The 23,116-nt window shown below is 42.4% G+C and overlaps 1 protein-coding gene across 1 annotated transcript in view; it reads right to left on the bottom strand.

The window, feature by feature from the left end:
• Window positions 1–1,445: 1,445 nt before the first annotated feature.
• The window catches only part of STN1 (STN1 subunit of CST complex), a 35,488-nt gene continuing 13,817 nt past the window's right edge, over window positions 1,446–23,116 (bottom strand). Inside the window, exons 4-9 of the mRNA XM_007470436.1 lie at window positions 19,577–19,735; window positions 18,727–18,850; window positions 17,429–17,600; window positions 12,137–12,259; window positions 9,635–9,707; window positions 1,446–1,603 (exon numbers count right to left, since the gene is read on the bottom strand). Of these exons, the coding sequence (XP_007470498.1) occupies window positions 1,446–1,603; window positions 9,635–9,707; window positions 12,137–12,259; window positions 17,429–17,600; window positions 18,727–18,850; window positions 19,577–19,735 (809 nt within the window). The remainder of the gene's footprint in view (window positions 1,604–9,634; window positions 9,708–12,136; window positions 12,260–17,428; window positions 17,601–18,726; window positions 18,851–19,576; window positions 19,736–23,116) is intronic.

Below are 23,116 nucleotides of genomic sequence, written 5' to 3' on the forward strand. Positions count from 1 at the left end.
CAGGCGGACTCTTAACCACTGCGCCACCAGGGAAGCCCAAGGATGTGCCCTTTTTATGTTCTGATGCAAGACTCCTTCCCGGCAGCTCCAGTCATCTGAGATGTATTCAATATGGATCAGCTGCCGACCTTACGGAAGAACTACTGGGATGTCATTCCAGGTAAATTCTGTTCTACAGGGACCCTTCTCAACACGGGGCAGCTTTCTGGGTAATCGCTGTTAGCAACCAGGCACAGAGGTTTAGGTCAAGTCAGAAAGGTCCAAGACAGGAAGCAATCTGTCGGTACTAGCTTTTGGTCTGACATATGGAGCTACAGCCAATTTCTAAGTGTAAAGCCACTCCATTTCCACACAGAGCAGCACAACGCGCCAGGCCTGCAGGCTCTCCAGCAGAGCCATTAAAAGCTTATTTCATCAAGTGCAAATGCAGCAGCCAAAGGCAGATGTGCCTTTTGTGAAATGACTGTAATTAACGCCATATCTTTCTCCGAACTTTGTTTTCGCTGGCTGGATTTGTCATCGTCCTGTAAGAACAAGCCTATTACATACCTCGGATTTTTTCCCTTTACCTTGTCGTTCCGAGCAAAAGCATGACCCATCACCTGTCTGGGCAAATACTGAGTGTTTGGATGGTGTCAGGACGTCCTGCACGTTCAATGGTAACCTTGAAAATAACATCTACCACTGCCAAGTAATTGGTCAGCAGCCTCTGCCAAGAACTTCAGGGTATTAAGGGATAATGTATTTAGTCACAGTGTCCTCAAGCACAGGGAAATGTACTGAAACACCTTTTGATTCAGAAGGAAAATAAGGAAAACGACAAATACAGAGCCATGCCTTGGATCCTGTTTATTCCCATTGATGCGTTGGTCTGTAGACAGAATTCAACCCAAGACTCTGGACCCATCACTGGTGTTTGACCCACAGAAATTGTAGGTCAGCGACACTCATCCAGGGAGAACTAGTCCCCTATACCAGGTTCTTAACCATCAAGATACACCAAGAAAGTACCTGATAGTCTGAAGTTTTAAAAAGTGTCTGAACTGGTGATCTGTACGCTCTTCAGCTCCCGCAGTACAAGCGCCTTTTCCACGGGATGCCCCTTTACCACAACAGAGCCTCCAGCCAGTTCAGCTATCAACACTGTTTCTTCCTCTTCTGCTCTGTGAGTGATGCTTGGTCCAGCCAGGAGGCCAATGACGAGGGTTTTCTTGTACGTCGTGGCTGAGATAAGTCTTTTATCCCAGGATACAGCAGGCAGAAGGCAGCCTCCAGAATTCATGCCAAGTTCCATTCTTCAAATTACCATATTTCATAGTTTGTTATGACATAATTGCCACCAGGCCTATAAGCCTCAGCCCCATGTTAAAGTCAGAGCCCGGGAGTGAACGCCACCTGTTTTCTCCTCCTCCCCTGCTCCACTCGTGCTGCCTGCCGGCCCCTCCTCAGAACGCAGTGTAGTAGTTCTCTGTGGTGCTGACGATGTCACTCTGGTCCTCCAAGAGCTCCAGCACTTGCCGCAGCACAGTTTCACTCAGGACTGGGCTGAGGCTCAGGCGAGCACAGGCCAGGATGTGCAGGAAGTGGCAGCCCTTCTCCACGTCTGCAGGAAAAAGGGAGTTGGCTAAGCTTGGACACACCTGTCAGACCCTCCTCTCTCTCTCCTGTCCTCTCCTCTAAATGGAAGTCCTTCTTCATAGTTCCTGGATCAGAACCTGCAGCTTAATAAGATCCCCAGATGATTCTTATGCACATTAAAGTAGGAGATGCACTGGCCTAGCTTATCAGTGAGAACGAACCAAAACACCTGTTCTCAGGTCTGTGCCATGGACCACTGCTCGGGGATGCAGGCCTTCAACCTTCCAGGATTCCCAATCAATCATTTTACACTCATAACCCAGTGGGGATTTAGTGCTTGACAGGCTTTTTTCTCTAATGAAGTTACATGTACGAGCACATGCATTCAGTTCTAACTCCCTAGCTTCCCAGGCGGGAGCCCTCTTGTGGCTGACAGCAGAGCCGGCTTGCAGCAGCCTCCATATTCCTTCTGTACATCCTGGACGGTGGGACTGCGGTGGTGACCTTTGGCCTGTTCTCACTCTTCTCTGCCTAGGCTTCCAAAAAGTCTGCCTGTGACGGCTGTATTCTAGGAACCTCTCACCCTCTACCCAAAACAAATGAGACCATTCGTAGCAGTTCAGGATGAGTGACCGCTTTCCTAGTTGAAATCAATGATTTGGAGTAGTGGTATTCACACTGAAGTTATGACCATTAGAGGATCATGAAATCAATTTAGTGGGTTGTGGTTAGCATTCTTTTCTTACCAAACAGACTAGAGTATGAGATTACAGAATGTATTGCATTTTAGGTACGATAAATATTGAGAAACTTTATATTCAACTATACATGTATATGTATAGTTGAAATAAAATTTATAATAAAATTATATAATTTACTAGGTGATGATGTAAAATTTATTTGTAACATCGAGTCAAAGGCAAACCTCATTCCTGGAAACAAACCCTCCCCAGTTCCACCATTCACAGGGCCAGGCCTCTCACCGCCGCATCCCCAACATCTGGCCCACTAGTGCTCTGCACAGTCATTGAATGTTGTTTTCAGGTGATAAAATGCTTTAGGCTCCAGGAAAGTCCTCAAAGAGGGGTTGTGGTGATGGGCAAAGCATGGTTGGGATTCTGTGCACCTTTGTGGCTTTGGGCAAGTCACTGCATCTTTAAGCCTCAGTTTTCTGACCCATGGGGAGTGGGGCTGGGGGGCACCTCTGAGGTCCTTCCCAGAGCTAAGGGTCAGGGATGCTCACAGGCAGCGGTCCTGGGCTAACAAAGACCTGCAAATTCTGACCTCTAGTGGCTAGTCAACTCATTATTCCTCCCGACTGGGTTACTGTTGGGAAACTCACCACCTTCCCTGGTCTCCACATTTCCAGGCTATTTCTTCAACATTCATTCGATCAAGATTTCCTGAACACCTACTACATGTGCAGCGCTGAGCAACGAGGAGCAAGTACAGAGTGCAGACAGAGAGCTGACTCTGGAGTCCAAAGGGCCCGAATAAAAATGCTGGCTCTATGTATGACTGGGGCAAAGCGGTCCAGGTCTCTCAGTCCGCATCCTCATCTGTTAAATGGGAAGAAAAGCACCCACTTCACTCGTGGTTGTGTGGGTGCAAAGAGACCCATGGTGGGGCCTTCTTCCATGGAGAATTACTATGATTCTATCGTCATATCCATAACCTAAGAAGATGCACATAACCTTGTCCCTGCTCTAAAGAAGCTCTGACTCTTCCCAAGAGGAAGGGTTGGTGACGGAGGGTGAAGGACTCCAAGCAGACTGGGCTTGCACACAGCAGAGAGGAAGCCCTGGGAATTTCAGCACTGCTCGGCTTGTGATCTTAGTCCTTTTAAGACCTGGGTGCTCAGGCTCAGGGCTCAAGGTGACTTACAGGCATATGTGGTCAGCAATGCTGAATGCCCCAAAGGCCTTAAGCTAATCCTTCACAAAGGCCATTCTGCCATCGAGGCTTGTCTGGTAAGGCTGTTCACAAAGTGACCTTCCATTCACACAGGGAGAAGGGTTGGTGTTCTTTAAATGTTTGGAATTCACCAGTGAAGCCATCAGGCCCAAGGCTTTTCTTTGTTGGGAGATTTTTGATTATTGATTCAACCTCCTTACTATGTATCTGTTCAGACTTTCTATTTCTTCAGGATTTAGTCTTGGTAGGTTTCATGTTTCTAGGAATTTCCATTTCACCTGGTTATCCAATTTGTTGGCGTACAATTGTTGACAGTACTTTGTTATAATCCTTTTTATTTCTGTAGAGTCTAATGTCCTCATTTTCATTTCTGATTTTAGTAACCGGAGTTTTTTCTCTTTTCTCTTAGTCTACCTAGCTAAATGTTTGGCAATTTTAGGGATCTTTTCAAAGAACCAACTTTTGGGTTCACTGATTTTCTCTACTGTTTTTCTATTCTCTATTTCATTTATTTGTGCTCTAATCTTTATTATTTCCTTCCTTCTGCTAGCTTTGAGTTACTTTCTTCTTCTTTTTCTAGATCCTTAAATTGTAAAGTTATGTAAGTGCTCTTAGCTATACAGTTCCCCTCATACAAAGCTCTTCTGTGTCCTAGAAGTTTTGGTACTTTGGGGTTTTGTTTTCATTCATCTCTAAGTATTTTCTAATTTCCCATATGATTTCTTCTTTAGTCTACTGGTGAAGAGTGTGTTGTTTAATTCCCACAAATTTGTTAATTTTTCAGTTTTACTTCTGTTATTGGCTTTTAACTTCAGAAGATGCTGGTCAGAGAAGATACTTTGTATGATATCTACCTATTAAAATCTGTTGAGACTTAATTAGTGGTCTCTCCTGGAAAAGGTCCCACGTACATGTTGTATGCTGTTGTCAGGTAGGCTTTTGTGTGCGTCTGTTAAATCTAGCTGATTTATTGTGTTATTTAAGTCCTCCATTTCCTTATCTTCTGTCTAGTTGTTCTATCTGTTATTGACAGCGGGATACTGAAATCTCCAACTATTATCATAGAACCATTTACTTCTTTCAATTCCGTCAGTTTTTGCTTCATATATTTTGACGGTCTGTTATTAGGTACAAAATGTTTAAAATTACTATGTCTTCTGGCTGTATTGAACCTTTTATTAATATATAATGTCCTTCTTTGTCTCCTGCAACTTTTTTTTTAAATTTAGTTATTTATTTATTGGCTGTGTTAGGTCTTCGTTGCTGTGCGCAGGCTTTCTCTAGTTGCGGTGAGCGGGGGCTACTCTTCGTTGGGGTGTGCAAGCTTCTCATTGTCGTGGCTTCTCTTGTTGTGGAGCATGGGCTCTAGCCGCGTGGGCTTCAGTAGTTGTGGCATGTGGGCTCAGTAGTTGTGGCTTGCAGGCTCAGTAGTTGTGGCTGGCAGGCTCAGTAGTCGTGGCTTGTGGGCTCTAGAGTGCAGGCTCAGTAGTTGTGGCGCATGGGCTTAGTTGCTCCGCAGCATGTGGGATCTTCCTGGACCAGGGATCGAACCCGTGTCCCCTGTATTGGCAGGCGGATTCTTAACCACTGCGCCACCAAGGAAGCCCTCTTGCAACATTTTTGATTTAAAGTTTATTTTGTCTGATATTAGTATAACTGCCCCTGTTCTCTTTTGGTTACTATTTGCATGGGATATATTTTTCTGTCCTTTCACTTTCAACCTATCTGTGCTTTTGGATCTAAAGTGAGTTTCTTGTAGTTGGCATATAGTTGGAGTTCTCGGGTTTTTTTTTCCAATCCATTCTGCCAATCTCTGTCTTTTGATTGCAGAGTTCAATCCATTTACATTTAACCTAATTACTGATAAGAGGGACTTACTTCTGTCATTTTGCTATTTGTTTTCTATATGCCATATAGCTTTTGGTCCCTCAATTCCTGCATTACTGTCTTCTTTTGTGTTTAGTTGATTTTTTTAATAGTGAAATGTTTAAAATTTCCTTTTGTGTATATTCTAGAGCTATTTTCTTTGTGGTTACCACAGGGATTACATTTAGCATCCTATAGTTATAACACACTAATTTGAATTTATTCTAGTTTAACTTCAATAATATATAAAACCTCTGTTCCTTCTCCTTTGCGGCTCTGTCCCCACCCCTTTCAGTTGTTGATGTCACAAAACCACAACTTTATACACTGTGCCCAAGAACACAGACTAATAATTCTTTTAAGTGTATTAGGCTCCTAAGATTCTTGGTTTACAGGTTATTTTTCTTTTAGCATTTTGAATATATCAGCCTACTGCCTTCCAGCCTCCAAAGTTCCAGATAAGAAATCTGATCATCTTACTGATGTGACAAGTTGTTTTTCTCTTGCAGCTTTCAAGATTCTTTCTTTTGTTTTGACTCTCAAAAGTTTGATTATAATGTGTCTTGGTGTGGTCTCTTTGAGTTCATCTTAATTGGAGTTCACTGAGCTTCTTGGATGTTTATATTCATGTCCTTCATCCTATTAGGGCCGTTTTCAGCCATTATTTCTTCAAATATTCTCTCTGCCCCTTTCTCTCTTCTTCTGGGACTCCCACAATGCATATGTTGGTCCATTTGATGATGTCCCACAGGTTCTTTAGGTTCTGTTCACTTTTCTTCAGATTTTTCCTGATCAAATTTGCCTTTGAATCACTGGTAAACTTTTCACTTCAGTTACTGTACTTTTCAGAATTTCTTTTTGGTTTCTTCTTAGTTTTTGTATCTCTTTATTGATATTTTCTATTTTGTTCACCCATCATTTTCTTGAGCATCTTTAAGACAACTGTTTCAAAGTCTTTGGGTAATAAATCTGCCATCAGGTCTTTTTCAGGGACAGTTTCTGTTGCTTTTTTTTCCCTTTGAATGGGCCATAGTTTCCTGTCTCTTTGAATGTCTTTCATTTTTAGTTGAAAACTGGACATTTGAATCTAATAATGTGGTAACTCTGGAGATTAGATTCTTCACCTTCTGTGGTGTTTGCTGCTTTTTGTTATTGTTTTTATTTTTTTGGTTGTTGTAGGCTGTCACTGTGCCAAGGAGCAGCCTGAGATGGAAACCTAAGGTCTTCTCAGGTCTACTTCTGAGCCTGTGCCTTTCCCTGGGCATGTGTGGTCACTTTCTAATTTTACCCATATATGCAGGTGCTCTTGAATGTTCTAGTCTTTCTTTTCTGGCTCCAAAAGGGGTAAAAAAGAGAAATGAAGGGGTTTAAAAAAAAGGGTGCCAGTCTTTTAAATCCCCTGGAAGTCACTTCAGCTGTTGGGTGAGCAGCTTACAACAATGGGAGGAGGTACAACAAGGGCCACCCACCTCTCTGCCTGCACCTCTGTGATCAGAAGCAGCAACTGGTGATCAGAGCACAAATCCCTGATACATGGAGGACTGGGTCCTTTTTGCACCTGCTAGCTCCCACAAGCTCTGTACAAACTGCTCCAGAAACACATGCACAGCCGCCTGCCATGTAGCTGGGGATGGGGGATGAGTAGCTGCTACTAAGATCTGAAAATTGACTGAAATTAACCCCAATTCATTGTCCAAACCTTCCTCTGGAAGTTGCTAGCCTTGATAGACTCCAGAGTTTCAAAATAGCTACATCAGACAGATGCAATTGTTGTCGAAGTGGAGGGAAGGATTCTTGGTGTTCTTACTCTGCCATATTCCTAAGTTTCATAAAACACCAATTTATTTCATCCTCATAACAACCCATGATGTAGGTACGATTATTATCCCTGCTTTGCGTATAAAGAAACTGAGGCACAGACTTGCTCAAGGCCACACAGCTACGAAGTGGCAGAGCTGGGATTCAAACCCAAGCAAGGTGGCTCCAGAGCCCAGCTCTTCACAACTATGCCATGCGGCCCATCTTCAGACAAACCCTGTATCAGTGCTTTAGGGACCTAAAACTGGCCCATGTTTATAACCCTTTCATTATTGTAGGTTTACCCTCTGCTGAAATATTCATAAGTGACTAAAGGTTTTAAGTTCTCCTACCAATCATACTGCCAAGGAAAACTCAATGCTATGTTTCATACTGAATGGTTAGAAACAAACTAAAGGTTCAGTAGGAATACTTAAATAAATGGTCGAATATCTATCAATACATATAGTGGAATACTGTGCAGCCATTAAAAAGACAGGTACTTTTACACATACTGTTGCTGAATGACCGCTAGAAGCCAATGTTAGATTTAAAATACAAGGTATAAAACACTGAGTATTGTATGCTAAGCTTTACTTATGTTTTTTTAGAAAGGATAAACTATACAAACATGTTTATAAGTGCATATAACATCTCTAGAAGGATATGCCAGAAACTAGTAACACCCATTGCCTTTGGAAAGGGGAACACAGAGCCTGGGGCTCAGTGTTGGGAGGGAGTCTCACTTTTTCTGTGTGTGTTTTTGTACTTTTTGACTTTTTATCCTGTGCATACATTATTCAAAATAATTTTTTAATGTCATAGGTATTTCTTGTGAAAAGCGGTGGCTGCAACAGACTGACAGTTCCTACAAGGTATGTTTACTGGTATTCTCAGTTACTCATGCTCCAGAATTTGTCTCCTGGGAGTTTACTAGTTCCAGGGAGTTGGCTTATGTTTTTTAAAGGCTCCTATTTACAGACTGAGTAGCAGAGCCTGTCCACCTTGACACACACACTCACCAAAGCAGGAGCTGGCCTGTGGATTAGAAGTGGATATAAAACCTGCCACTTTATAGACCCTCAGTTCACCAAGGCTGTTTGGTTCTCCTAAGAAATGAAGTGTGAATTGCTTTCATTTGCTTCAGCAGGCCCTAGGATTACTTTAATCCACCCTGTTCCTAATACACATCAAAATAAGAATCTAGCCAGATGGCTTGGGACTACCATGAGTGCAGGAATGTCACCTGGGGACCAGCCTCTCCTCTCATCCCTTCTTGGTTGAAGAATCCCACATTTCACAGCTCTAAAAAGCTCCTTAAATTGTGGATAGGTGGTTTTTCCCCCAACTAAAGGATATTTATCCTTCTTGTTCTGAATGAAGTGAACAATAGTTAGAAACCTTGCATTAAAATAATAGATTGCTTTCAGTTTATTTTAAGACCTGTTGTCACACCACTCTGGGAGGTGACTTCATGGGTCCTTAAAAGCTAAATAAGGCTGCATACCATAAACACCAGGGCTGGAGATCTGGTCCAGCTCCACCTGCTGACTCAGCCTGGAACAGGTCCAGGCCCCAGGGATATATGGGCTTTAAGGACTGGAGGTGGACCTCCGGGGAAAGAAAGCAGAATGAGGAGGCCTGTGCTCACTAACAAGCCTTTCCACTTTTCTTCTGCCGTCATTTGTTGACATATGCCAACATTTGTTAATAGCACATGTTTTCAAAAGGTAGACTTTGAAAAGTCACCTTTAAGAGCGATCAGTTTACACAGGATTTAAACATAGGACTAATGCTTTCTTCTCTTTCTGACTAGTATGAAAATGGTAATGTCTGTTATCAGACTCTTTACAGTTTGAGTTTCTAACCACTAGGGGCTGATCTAACTCCACTAAAACCAACTATTTTCTCAACCATTTCTTTTGTAAATTATCAGGTTTCAGGATGACTGAATTACACTGTTCACAAATTGTAATGTCTAGAACCATTCCTCCCAACCTTGAAGGGCTTGATGTTAGAAGAGAGGAAAATGTCAGGTTTCAGTTCAGCGACAAGAAGGACGAGTGGAACAAGAAATAACACAAATTACAGAGGACACGAAACCAGAAGGATGTTAAAAAGTCCTAGCCTAACAGCTGACCTTGCTGTATCAGAATGACTTGAGGAGCTCACCTGTCTAGCCCCCATCCCAGCCCCCCGTGAATCAGAATCCCTAGGGGTGGGACCTGAGTGTTGTATGTTCAAAAAAGCTCCAAGGTTGACTCTTACGTGTGGCCCATGTCAGAACAACTGTGCAAGGCTAACGCTCACTTTAGAAAGGAGGAGTCTGAGGCTCAGAGAGGGCAGGTATCTTGACCAGTCATGCTTCCCAAGTTGTTACTGGGAAAGGCCCCAGGTTTCCTGACTCTCCATCTAGTGCTCTCCGGGAGGAGACAGCCCCCTCCAGGGCACCAAGACACATGTACATGACACCACTTACGATTTGGTTTCTGGCAGTCTTCTTGAATGATCTGGTGGATCTTTCTGTGCAATTCTTTGTCTTCTCTGGTTACCTAAATAGGAAAAACAGTTCAGAAAGAAATGTTAAGTAAAACAGAGGTTGTGTCATCCAGACACCCAAATTAGTCTTTAGGATAGTTTCTAAAGATTTCATAACAATCCTCATCCCTACACCAACAGAGTGTCCCTTTTGATACCTGGCCAGTTGTCAAACCAGTTCTGTCCCTAAGTAGCTCACTGCTCTGAAGTCCACCCACAGGCATATTCCCTCAGGAGGTGGTTTACGGGGGCCATGACAGAAAGAAAAGCTGGAATCCCTTGCTTTCAAGGAGCAACTTTCTTCTTAAATATTCATAACACATTCATAAAAGTTCTCTTATTCGTTATATTCTTGAGGGAGGCACAAGTGATCAAACCCGAGAACTCTTTCCTCTTGTGTTTCTTCTTTTCTGTCTTGGGTTTCACATTCCTTCACCCAACCATAGGGAAAAAAACAAAAGAAATAAAACTGTAAGGCAAAGCTAGCAAGAGAGTAAATCTAGCTTATGAATGGAAACACTGTCTGTTCTCAAAGGCAAACATAACCAAGGTTCCTTTCTCAGCCAGCTCCGGTAAGAGGGAAGCAGCCATCAAATGGGTTTCACCTTCATGTTCAACAGTAAATCTAAAATCAAAGAGAAAGAAAGGAAAAAAGAGGAAGAAAGGAAAAAAGAGGAAGAAAGGAAGGGGAAAAAAGGAAGGAGGAGAAAAAAAAAAAGTACGCAAACAAACACATATGTCAGGAATGCTCCTTGGACTGACGGACTTGGAGTGAGCAGATTTAAGAATGGGGATTCTGATAAGGACACTTCTCTGGACTAACAGGGTGTTGGGAAGATTAAGTAAGGTAATGTGGGAGAGCTGCTGAAAGCTGGAAAGCACTATACAGAGAAAAGATAACTCTGTCCCTGAGGCAATGCCCTCAGGAAAACAGAAACCTAGGAGCCAGGGTTGAGGCAGAGGGCGGGAGTGAAGTCAGAGAAGGGGGGTGGCTCTGCTGAGGAAAATAGAGCTATTAGAGCTGGATCACCCCATTCCAGCTCAGACTGATTCACAGGAGGAAGTGCCCCAGCCCTGCCACACCTCATCCCTGGACTGCTGCCCATGGTCTGCTGTTCCTCAGGAAGAGCAGCTTCCTACTGACCCAGGAGGCCACGCAGAACCTCCCGGGGGGCGATGTGAGGGTGCGGGTGGGGGTGGGAGGGTGTTAGGGTGAGTTGCCCAGCATGAGCTTCTCCAACCCCACAAGAAGCAACCAGCTCCCACCAGGCCTGCCCGTCCTGGGAGGCGGGCGGAGCGGGGGGCTGCCCTCACCCTTATACGGAATGGAATACCCTTTTCAGAAGTTATTTAAATCGTATTTAAAACATATCTCAATTTTTTTAAATGTTCTAAAATGGGGAATCACTAGAGTTAATCAACGTCAAGAAAATGTCCTATTAAGTAAAGCTTTCCCTCGGGAATCATGCCTGTAAAGAAAGAGGCTTCTGGGATCTCTCAGAGTTCTAATCTGTCTTCAGGAGAATCGCTCACAGCTGAAGCTACATCTATGCTACTAAAGTGGACATCAATATCGATAACAACATCAGTATCAGCTTGGTTCCTCCCATATTAAAGGTAGGCAGTGAGAGGTGAACTTTTAACTCAAAGTATGAGGTAGGCAAGCACTTGTACCCCTGGTGGGAATGTTAATTGGTACCACTTTTGGAGGAGGCAATCAAAAGCTTAAAGGTACATGCCCTTTACTCCAGCAATTCCTCTTTTAAGAGTCAATCTTACGGAAATACTTACATAAGTCCACAAAAAAACAGACATAGCAACACTATATGTGAGGACAAGAGTTGGAAACAATATAAATGTCCATCAGAGATAAGTAGTTAAACAATTTATGGCAAGGTCCTACAATATGGAAAACCATGCAGATGTCAAAAAGAATGAGATAGATTTGTAAGGACTAACATGGAAAGATGACTGTGATGTGCTATTTTGGCATCCCCCAAAGTTGCTGAGCATTATTTAGAGCAGTGGTTCTCAACTGTGTCGGGGACACTTGGCAATGTCTGGAGACGTTTAGGTTGCCACAATTGGGGGTGCTGTTATCGGCATCTAGTAGGTGAAGGCCAAGGATGTGCCAAACATCCTACAATGCAAAGGACAACACCCCACAACAAAGAATCATCTGGCTCAAACAGTGCTGAGGTTGAGAAATCCTGATTCAGAGGAAGATCACATCGTTTTGGTAACAGGAGCATATATTTACATGTGTGCCGAAGGCTGTACTGTTAAAAGCGGTATCTTGAGGAAAGCTAAGGGCCACCTTTCACTCCTTACTTTATGTACCTCCTAATGACTGATTTTAAAAAAACAGTAAATAAACAATCCTAAGTAATAAATATATTTGCAGTTGAAGCTAAGAAAAAAAATTAAGTTGCAGGTCTCTTACATAGAACAGGTTATCAAAACCACCATCTTTCTGGAAAACAAGTCCTTCTTCCTGCAGCAGCTTTATAGCATTCCTAAATATACTATGAATTGCCTTGGAAGTGGTTTCATTCTTAAAATCCTCCTGTAGGAAGAAAAAAAGGAAAAAAAAAAAAAAGAAGAAAACAAATAAGTCCCATCTTACAGCACTTGAGGGCAACTCCCTAGACCAACTGGTTATAAATTCATCCAACAGGCTTTTTATCTGCTGAGTCAAAAAGATTCAGGTATGCACGGGCCTAGCAGGATGGTATTTAAGGAGGACTGGGAAGTTCGCTTCGGCAGAATCACACTCGATAACTGTTCCACACCTTGGTTATCTACGATTTTTTGTTTGTTTAATTCATTTAACTCAATGATATAAAATGGAAATATCAAAATGACAATCTTTTTTTTTTTTTTTTTTTTTTTTCGGTACGCGGGCCTCTCACTGTTGTGGCCTCTCCCATTGTGGAGCACAGGCTCTGGACGCGCAGGCTCAGCGGCCATGGTTCACGGGCCCAGCCGCTCCGCGGTACGTGGGATCTTCCCGGACCGGGGCACAGACCCGTGTCCCCTGCATCGGCAGGTGGACTCTCAACCACTGCGCCACCAGGGAAGCCCAAAATGACAATCTTTGATTTATTTTTTTATACAGAGCCAAGAATTCTATACCTACTGGCTCACTTTTTTCATTAAAATTGTGGCAACTTCTTCCTACGGACATCAAAGAATTTTACACACATTGAAATAATAAGTTGGGGATTCCAGCACATAGAGAGTATTAAATAGACTCCTTATTTTAAATGGAGGACAGTGGAGACAAACAGCTGTGCAGAGATCTGTCAAAGGGGAGGGTCCATGGGCTGAAGGTGGACAGGGCCTTAGGGGAAGCAAGAACACCAAACTGCTGCTGTCAGTTTGCTCTCTCCTCAATTTCAGTATCCCTTCCCTTCTCTAAGAGTCAAGTTTGCCTAGAGAGGTTACCAGGTCATCCTACTTCTTATTTCAAGGAGGCCAGGTTTTCAGCTATGTCCTACCATGGTTAACTAGACTGTGTGCTTCTTGAGCTGGGGACTCATCTCGGCCACCTGCTCCCTGACACATAGTGGGTGATGGAGAAAATATGTGTGCAGTCAGGGGCAACACCCCATATAGGTAGGCAATATCCTCCTAATTATTCCATTAGGGATTTTCAGTTCATTCCTAAAACAAAGGAAGTGGTAAGTAATAAGTGTCCTTCAAGGTACAGATCCATCTGTAATGTGACAGAAATACATCAAGATACTAGAAGGATCAGAGTGCCAAAGAAACGTGGCAAAGCTTCCAAAAGAGTGTTTGAAGGCACAGTCCTACTCCTCTGATGGAAGGTCCTTATGGAGGCTGTCTGGGGCAGCACCCACAGATGCTGAAACAGAGAGCGGGCCTGGGATTTGCTGATGACATTCCCACAAAGTGACAGGGAGAGGAAAGGAACTCCCAAATGGCCTCAAGTATTGACAGCTCCATCCTGAAAGAAATCTGCGTTTTCTAGAAGAGGCCTCCCAGACAGGCACTGTTTGAATCTAACAGATCTCGGTGATGTTTCACAAATGTGCTCTCCTGAGCTGAACAGGAGAGACTAACATTCTTAATTAATAGCCTAGGTTTTTCCTCAACAGAACAGGCCTGGAGAACCTGGCCAGCAGAACAGAAGGGCCGGAGAGTTGACAAGCACTCCAGGTTATGACAGCACCCATTCTCTGAAGGGAGAACAGGTTGAGAAATATTTGATGACTCCCACGGGCAGAAAAGTCTACCTGGGTGTGTTTAGAATAAACACCTCTCCCAGCGATCCTCAGTCACATATCTTTTCATTCAGGGGGGCTTGAGGCAAAGCTGTTTTTAATGTCATACGTGAGTGCTCTCGCTTAGGAAAAGAACGCTCAACCCAACACAGGCTCCCCTACGTGACTTTATAACTATTTCAGCTTCATAACTCTCAGGAGATTCGTCTTCTTTGGTCAATTTAATATAAGGATCCTAAGGGTCGAGTTTATTATGTCTCTTACCAATATAGAAGTAAATTGGAAACTGACTAGAAATGTTGTTGCACGATTATTCCTGTCATTAAAAATGACTCTTGGTTATCCTCAGACCATACAGAAAGCTCGGTTCCTCCTTCCAGATCTCAGTCAGATCAAGCAGCAGGAAGAGAGGGTGTGAGGCCTGGGAGAGTAAAAGCAGTTTCAGCTGTGAACAAGGAGGACCCAGCAGAAAAGGCTCTCTGTAAATATAAACAATATGTGAAGCTTCCTTTCCAAAAACATTTGCCTCAGCTGAACTCAGGACATAATTCCCTGCTGGTTATAAAGACACAGTCTCAAGGATAAAGCCTCCAATCATCCCTCTAGCTAGTAGCTTTTCCTGGCCTGAGATGTGTGTCTTTCTTGTCTTTTTCTAAAGAGCAATGACAGACTCATCCCATTCAGGAAACTGAAACTGTTCAGAAACAAAAACAGTGACCAGCTGAACGGGCTGAGCCTTAGCGGGCCTCTCCTTGTGGCAGGTCAGGAACTGGGTGGATCTCTGAAATATATATATAGTCTTCACTCCCAAACAAACTCAACATTTATCAAGTTGTCAAAGAAACAATGGTTTTGCAAGGTTTGCTTATCATGTTTCTGGATTTGCTAAAAGGGGCCACTGTGGAAAAAAAGAAAGGGGGAAACATTCAAACCCACTCTCCCCAGCCTCTAAGCTAAGACAACATCGCAATGATTTTTTTTTGTTAAGCTTTCATCTGTATGACTACAGAAAGTGCCAAAGGATCTAAGGTTTCACCATCATTGTAAAGCATCCTGGGTCTCCCAGGCTCTATTAAACAGAATTCAATTTAATGACACTGACCTCCCCAACCAGAGCCATGTGAGGGAATAATTCATAACTGATGGAAAAGTAGTTTCCAAAGACAAAACAGATATACTGCCATATTCATTTCTTTTTAAACATATAGCACTGGGCAGATATAAATTTCTTTTCTAAGCATTCTCAAAAAGATATCACAACAAAAGTCCTCCCTGGAATGTTCTGAATGGAGGGGCCTTTTAGTCCTCAATTCTCCCTACTTAATTATCGCAGAAGAGCTGGCTCACAGGAAGATGTGGTCTTTGCTAAGCTTCAACGTTTCCTTCTAAACATGCCAAGAGAGTGGTCAGAAGTCCTGGGAGGCCAAGTTGGCACTGAGCCTCCTCTAAATGATTAAATGGGAAGAAGGTCACTCCTGCTGCCAGTGGACAGCTGGGGAGCTACAACTGTGCAGAAGCAACGGTGGCACAGAACAAAGCGGCCAGTCCTGACCCTCCCCACCTCGGTGTTTCCGGAAACAATATCCTTCATCTCCATGTATGAAATTGCGGGTCACTGGGCACACAGCCTGGTGACAGGAAGAGATAATCAAGTTCACGAACGAAACTGAGAAGCAGTGGTCATGCTTAGGAGGTCGGGACAGAGACCTGGTATCTGTTCCACCAGAATCACAAAGAATAATTATGTTACCTCACAAGGGTACTCATGGCAGCCCTGCTGGTAATGGCAAAAGACTAGAAAACATCTAAACAGTCCAGGAATGGAGAGACCCCTTAAGGAAATGATGATACACATAGTAAAAGATTATTATAGAGTAGCAAATATGTAAGTATAGCTAGGAAAGGACCTATAAGACATGCTGTCCAATGAAAACCTAGGTAGACATAGTGTTTAGTATGATACCATTTGTGTAAAAAAGGGGATACAACTACTTCTAGTTTATATATGCAGATTTTCTCCAGAAGGATACTCATGAGACTAGTAATGGCGCTCGTCTCTGTAGAAAGGGGAGGAGGAAGGAGGATGGGAAGGAAACTTAAAAACTAGACAGTTTCCTGGACTATTCGGATTTTTAATTTCTCTATTTTTGTTTTCTCGTTTTGTTTTTTGGCTGTGCCGCACAGCTTGCAGGATCTTAGTTCCCTGAAAGTGGTGAAAGCACCGAGTCCTAACCACTGGACCACCAGGGAACTCCCGGACTATTTGAATTTTTAAAACCTTTCATTCCTTCAATCAACAAATAATTGTGGAGAGCATACTTTATGCCAACCATGTTCTAGGCCCTGTTCTAGAGAGCAAAGAATGAGACAGACAAAGCCTCTGCTCTTAGAGAACTTAAATTCTGGAGGGGTAATAGGCACACAAAACAAATAAATACCAGTGCTATCACGAAATGTGGAAACAGAGTGATAACACAGTGAGGAAGCTGGTGGCTATCAGAGCAGAAGGTCAGGGAGGGCAAGAAGGTGACATTCAAGCAGAGATCATTCCCAGTGGAATAAATGAAATAAATAAATACAAGTCGTGTTACAGCAAGAAAAAAACTAAGGAATTGCCATGAAAAGGAAAGCCTAAAACCAAAGTCTCAGATAATTCTTAATTCCAAGCAAATAAGTAAACACCAAACAACTTGAGTTCACCTCTAACACTATGGGTGTTAAAAAATGAGGACAGGGCTTCCCTGGTGGCGCAGTGGTTGAGAGTCCGCCTGCCGATGCAGGGGACGTGGGTTCGTGCCCCGGTCTGGGAAGATCCCACATGCCGCGGAGCGGCTGGGCCCGTGAGCCATGGCTGCTGGGCCTGCGTGTCCAGAGCCTGTGCTCCGCAATGGGAGAGGCCACAACAGTGAGAGGCCCGCATACCGCAAAAAAAAAAAAAAAAAAAAATGAGGACAGCTCTTTCTAGGATGAATAAAAAATTACTTGAGTATTCCCTGCAATTTTTACTTATAAACCAGACTGAATACAACTTGATCTTTATTCAAACTCCTAAGACACGACAGATCAACCTTATTCTGGAGAAGACAGAACAAGTCATTAAAAACCTTGGTTCGAGTTCAAGAATCATCTTGCTGATCAAAAAATAATCTTGGAAGGATAATTTTAGCTCTTCTCATCTATTTCCCCCTCAGTTGGTTCCTCCTGACATTAAATACCCATCTCAGTGAGTACTAAGTGCTATGAACCTTAGACTATTTTTTTTTCTACCCGAAGATTAAGCTTTATGAGATTAAGGAGGGGAAAAGGGCATGTGCATTCTCCTTTCAAATTCTCAGTGGTCAGTGACTTTTCCAGAATAGAATCAACATAACCTCTATACTCCGGGTACACCCTGTGAGTCTCAATGCCACAGTCATGTCCACCCACACCCTCCACCTGCAGATGTGGGGCAGGGGCCTCGAATTCTCACATGGGCATGCTGCACTTACTCGCCCGGAGCAGTCGCTGTGAATCACAGGCTGGTTGGCAAGGGACAGCAGGGACTCCACCGTTTCCAACTCCTGCTGGTAAAAGGTTTGCACTCTGTTCTCCACAAGGAATTCTTTGACTTTTTCACTCAGCAGATACGTGAGACTGTCAAGGTCCAGGGCGCCTGGATTGCTGCTGGGAAAAAGTTTTAACAAGCCCTGCAGAAAACTATTACTTTTGTTCCTTTTCGATGCATGTAAAACTGAAACAGCTAGCAAGTACAATACTATACTGATGCATGTTTTTGACATAAGGAGCAGTTCACCCAGTGAACACTGTGTGGTTGTTTAAAAGGATGAGGCAGAACTACAGGAACTGATATTCGTGATAGATTTAGAAAAAAGTCAAGCTGCGGAACAGTATGTGAGGGACGGTGCCATTTTTGTAAGGAAGCAAATGACAACCCACAAAATATGTGGGTGGATATTCATGCTTGTGTATGCAACCAAAGAAAAACGTCTAACAGGATACACACATCAACCTCTGCACAGTGGTAACCTCTGGGGAATGCTACTGAGGCGGGAGACAGGAAAATGGAGAACTTCCACATTTTACTTTATGCAGGTCTACAGTTTGGGGTTTTTTTAATATAATTTTTTGGAATATGTAATCTATAAATATTGAATATGTTTAAAAAATGGAAAGGGTACATGGTGAAGAGTCTCCCTTCTATCCTCCTTCCAGTCCCCCTACCACCGCCCCCCCCTCCCCGGCAGCCACTATGATGATTTCTGTCTCCTCTGAGTTATTTGAGGCGTGTAGGAACAAATATACATATACTCTTACTCCTCCTGTTTATTTTTCCATCCCTGAAAGAGAATAAAACCACCCCTGGTTGAGAACAACTGGCATTGTTTCTTTGATTACGATGTGCCTGGTGTGGTTTTCTTCAGGTTCCTTGCCTTGGGGTTCACTGAGCTTCTTGGATCTGTGAGTTTACAGTTCTCATCAAACTTGGAAAATTTTCATCCATGATTTCTTCCAACATTTTTTCTCTGCTCCCCCACTCCACTCCTTCAGAGACTCCAATTACACATATATCTTCCTTACCAAACCTTAGAACACCTGCACTATTAACACCTTCACTTTACAGGTGAGGACACTGAGGCATCCAGAGGGGGACAGACTTGCCTGGAGCCCCACAGTGAGTGAGTGGACAGTTCAGGAATTGGACCCAGGCCCACCCCAGAATCTGGGATCCCACTGGTTGGCCTCATTGCTGTGGCCACATCCTCGGCAGTCACAGTCCAGAACTTACCTCAGTGCCTCTTCTTTCTCCAGGGCTGGGCTGCGGAAAGGCTGGTCATAAACTTTCCTGTAGATGGTGGGCAGCTCAAGCATCCTTGCGATTTGAATGTTGCACACGGGATCATCCACTTTATCTAACAAGCCCCAGGGGAAAGCATGCCACAGAAATTACACTGAGATTAGTTCTTGTCCATGTCCAGATTGCTGCCAGGACAACAGTAAACGGAGCACTTGGTGGGTCTCCTTCCTCAAGGATGCCCAGTATCACAGTCTAAACGCACTGAATGGTTCCCAGTCATCCTGTGAGAGGGGATGCGATACCCTAAGTGACACGGGCATGGCCAGAGTAGACCAGGGCTAGGGAAAGCACATGAGTGTATTCACTGATCTGGTACAATGGTGGACAACTGGGCTGTCCTTGAGATTTCCAAGTACAAACCAGCCAGAGAGGTGCAAAGGGCACCACTCAGATGACCGAGAACTGTCACACTTTTGATTAGCTGTTTTCTTTCAAAGTTAATGGACTCAATGGTGTTCAAGAAATTTCCATCATTTTGAAGACTATGAACACTCTTCCCTAAATGGATTCACACTCAGAGACTCTACTATGTTGTCCAAATGTTGAATAAAATTTGTCAGCCATATACAATAAATCACTTGTTTTCTTTCCCAATTTATTTATAGTTACCTCTTCAAAATAAAATTAAGAAATGCTACTTTTCTAAAGAAAGCATGTTGTTCCTTCATTAGAGTTAAATCTTTTTATTTGAACTTTTTAGAAGTTTGACTTTTCGCTAAATGAGTTTACTGGACACACGCACAGAATAACAACCAATTTGGCAGAGATATCTTGTGCTTACAATAAGCAGTGGCGTGAATTTCTCGCTCTCCTCTGTACATGCGGACGTGACCTCTGATCCGGATAATGTCCCCAATTTCTACCTTTGTCCTCTGCGCAATGGTCTCTTGCAGCTTCTTAAGCTGTGAGGTTAAGCTCAGCTCTCTTGCACTCGGAGCAGCTGTAGTTGTTGGGGCCAGAAGGAAGGAGAGAAATGCGTAACACAATCACTCCACCACATTTGGGAGACAGTCTGTGGTAAGACCGACATGAGACATTTATTTATTCTACTTCTGATTGGTTGCTCTACTGTAGGAAACCTGCGTAATCTTTCAAAATCCTCTACTGGATAAAAGGTATAAGGCTTGACAACCCAGTGGGTGAGTTCCATTGTCTTCTTTCCTACCCCTGCATCGCCTGTGCAAAGGGCTCTACGCCTGCCTGAGCTGAATTCTGTGAGTTCAGCCGGGTTTGGTGGCAATAGCTCTAAACAACCCTTTAAAGTGTCCTTGCTGGGAGATAGAGGCCTGGCCTGAGGGGAAAGGCGCCCAAGAGTCTCCATTTGTGGTAGTTTATGGGGAAGGCAAATTGGCCAGGGTTTGATTTTCCACCAAGGTGCTCAACACCCTAATCTCTCTCACTTTTCTTTGTTGAGTAGCTAGGCTAACCTTCTCTTTCTCTCTCTTTCTGTTCTAAGGACTTTATAACCTATCAGTGCATCTAATCCTCACAACCACTCTTATTATTAGCCCCATTTTTCAGATGAGGAAACTGAGTCACACAGAGGTCAAGCAACTTGCCCACAGTAAAACAGCTAGTTAGCAACAAAGCTGGAGTTCAAGCCCTGGCAGTCTCTGACTCCAGAGCCTTCCTGCTTATTCTTTATTCTCTGCTGCCTGCCCCGTGAGTATACTTATATTTTCCATGGTTATAGCTCATGTGTGTAAACAATTTTGTGTTGTTTTTCTGTCTAGCATCACTTCAAATACACATATGTATCCACAGAATCTATACAACTCAGCATTTTAAATAACAAAATAGCATTCTGTCATGTTCATATGCCACAGTTTGTTTTGCTAATCTCGTTAAATATTTCTTCCTTCTTTCATAATTTTTTATTTTGGTTTTTATCACTACCGCTGTATGGGGCTGAGAGGTCAGCTTGGGTAAAGGGAGTCAGACAGACCTGGCTTGAATGTCAGGTCACTTCTTATTAGCTGTGTGACCTTGGGCAGACTGCTTAACCTTGCTGTACCTGTTTCCTCAGTTATGATGCGGATTTAACAGTGCCCTTCACATATGGAGCTGTTGTGTATGATCTTAGTTAACCCTTACATCATGAGCTTAGCGCAATGTCAGATCTATAGGAAACATTCAATAAATGTCAGCTACTTGTGAAAATGAACAATTAAGCCCTCAAGACAAAAATTTTGTTTTCTTTGGGGTCTTTCATTGGGGATTACTGGGTAGAAAAGTACAAACAGGTTTAGAGTTCCTAACATATTATCAGAATGTTTGCCAAAAAACCCCAATCAAACCATTCTCTTTTTACAAGGTGTCACCAGCAATGTGTGTGGGCTTGCAGCTCCTATACTGGCTTCAGTCATTTGGATTTTTAACACCTTAAAAAATACATAATGATTCTATAATGTTTTATTTTTGCTTTTAAACTGCCAGAGAGACCATGTGTTTTTATATAAGATGATCTGCTCTCTGCATTGCTTTATGTATAAGCCCTTCATCTCTTTTGAACACTTCATGTTCATTTCTGAAAAAAATGCAGGGAAGCTTTATCAGTTATGCTTATTACATCCACTCTCCCCATTCCATTGCTTTCTTTTTTATGTTAATTTGATTTCATTTTAATACATAAAAGTTTTAAAAAAATGTTTTAGTTTATCCCTCTTGTCACTGATGATAGCTTTCATTGCTTTAACAGCTTAACATATAAGAGCTTAACATAGATAACCCCATATTTATTGTGATAAATACACAACTCTATCTTCTTTGGGTTATTTTATGTAAGTTGTAAGACAGTGATCACAGTTACCTCTTTTTTAATATTGTTATCTACTTGAACCAACAACATTTGTTAAATGCTTACTTATTTCCTGCTGTTGTATTATTTCTGCTTTGTCATATACTAGGGTTCCTATAATGGAATGAATAATGGTCTATTGATCAAATTTTGTGCTTCTTAATCTAATACAACTTAGATAACCATGGCTCTGTAACGTGCAAAGGCATTATTACTTTTAACACACTGACTATAGTAAGGGAAACAGCAACCTAAGGAGCTCGGAGAACCTTGCATAGACCAGTAACCAAGAGCTTGGAATCTAGACACAATCAGCATTAATGTTACTCAACTTACTGGGTTTCTTCAGAAAATACACAAGTATTACTTTTTAAAAGGTTATTCTGTCTGGGTTCCTATCCCTAAGTCCTCTTCCATTTAGGCTGAACTTTAGAAGTATTTACAAATTTCACTGCCATGATTCAGACATTATAGGTGATAATAAATGCTTCATATAGCACTGCTGAAATGATCAGACTGAGGGCTGGTCTGAGAAAAAGAGGCTCAGCTTTCATTTAAAGGGTGAACCAAACTGCCAAAAGAAGGGCTCAAGCTGTGTAATTTAATGAGTGTAATGAGATAGTTGGAGCCTGACAGAATTTCATTTTAAGTAGCTTATTCCATGCTGAAAGATAAATCCTCTTTAAAATTCTAATATTAAGCTCCAAGCTTTCTTAACTTTTCTCATAAGCTAAGTCCAAATGGTACAATCAGTGTGACATTTATAGGAGTTAATATTATATTTTTATACTGTAACTGACTAGAACATGATTTTGACTCAGACTAAATTTCGTTTAAAAAAATTAGTCTTCAATGGACACTTTCCAGTGGAAAGCTTTAAAACCGAGGGCGATTAAATTAAATGGAGAGAATGGGCTAGTTGGGAACAATTTTAAAATATCACTTCATATATAACATGATGAGAATCACTTTCAGGCTTTCTCCTTGTACCCCTACCCTCACTTTTTATTCTCAAAGCAATTTCTGATTAAGGCTACCAACTGTGACTGTTCATCTATTCATCTACTTACAGATATTTTAAAAATCTCACTTTCAGTATTAATAGACATTTTATCTAAAAAATTACTGAATCATATAATATTTCTGCTGCCATTTATTTAAAAAAAAAAGAGTTGATTTTGAAAATTAAAACAATGTCGAAAACAACAGTCGATAAACTACAACCCATGGACCAAATCTACCCACAATCTGTTTTTGTAAATAAAGTTTTATTAGAACACAACCATGCTTGTTTGTTTATGTACTGTCTATAGTTGCTTTGGTGTTAACAATGGCAGTGTTGAACAGTTGAGATGCAGACCACATGGCCCACAAACCAGAAGACAATTATTGTCTGGCCCTGTACAGAAAAAGTCTGCTGACCCTTGGTTTAAAACAAGTATGCATATTGAAACTACGCCTTCTGATTGAAGATCGTGACAATACCACAACCATAAATCTGCAAATAATTTTAATACCCTGGAC

Source organism: Lipotes vexillifer, unplaced genomic scaffold (genome assembly GCF_000442215.2).
Source record: "Lipotes vexillifer unplaced genomic scaffold, Lipotes_vexillifer_v1.1 scaffold916, whole genome shotgun sequence".
NCBI lineage: Eukaryota > Metazoa > Chordata > Mammalia > Artiodactyla > Lipotidae > Lipotes > Lipotes vexillifer.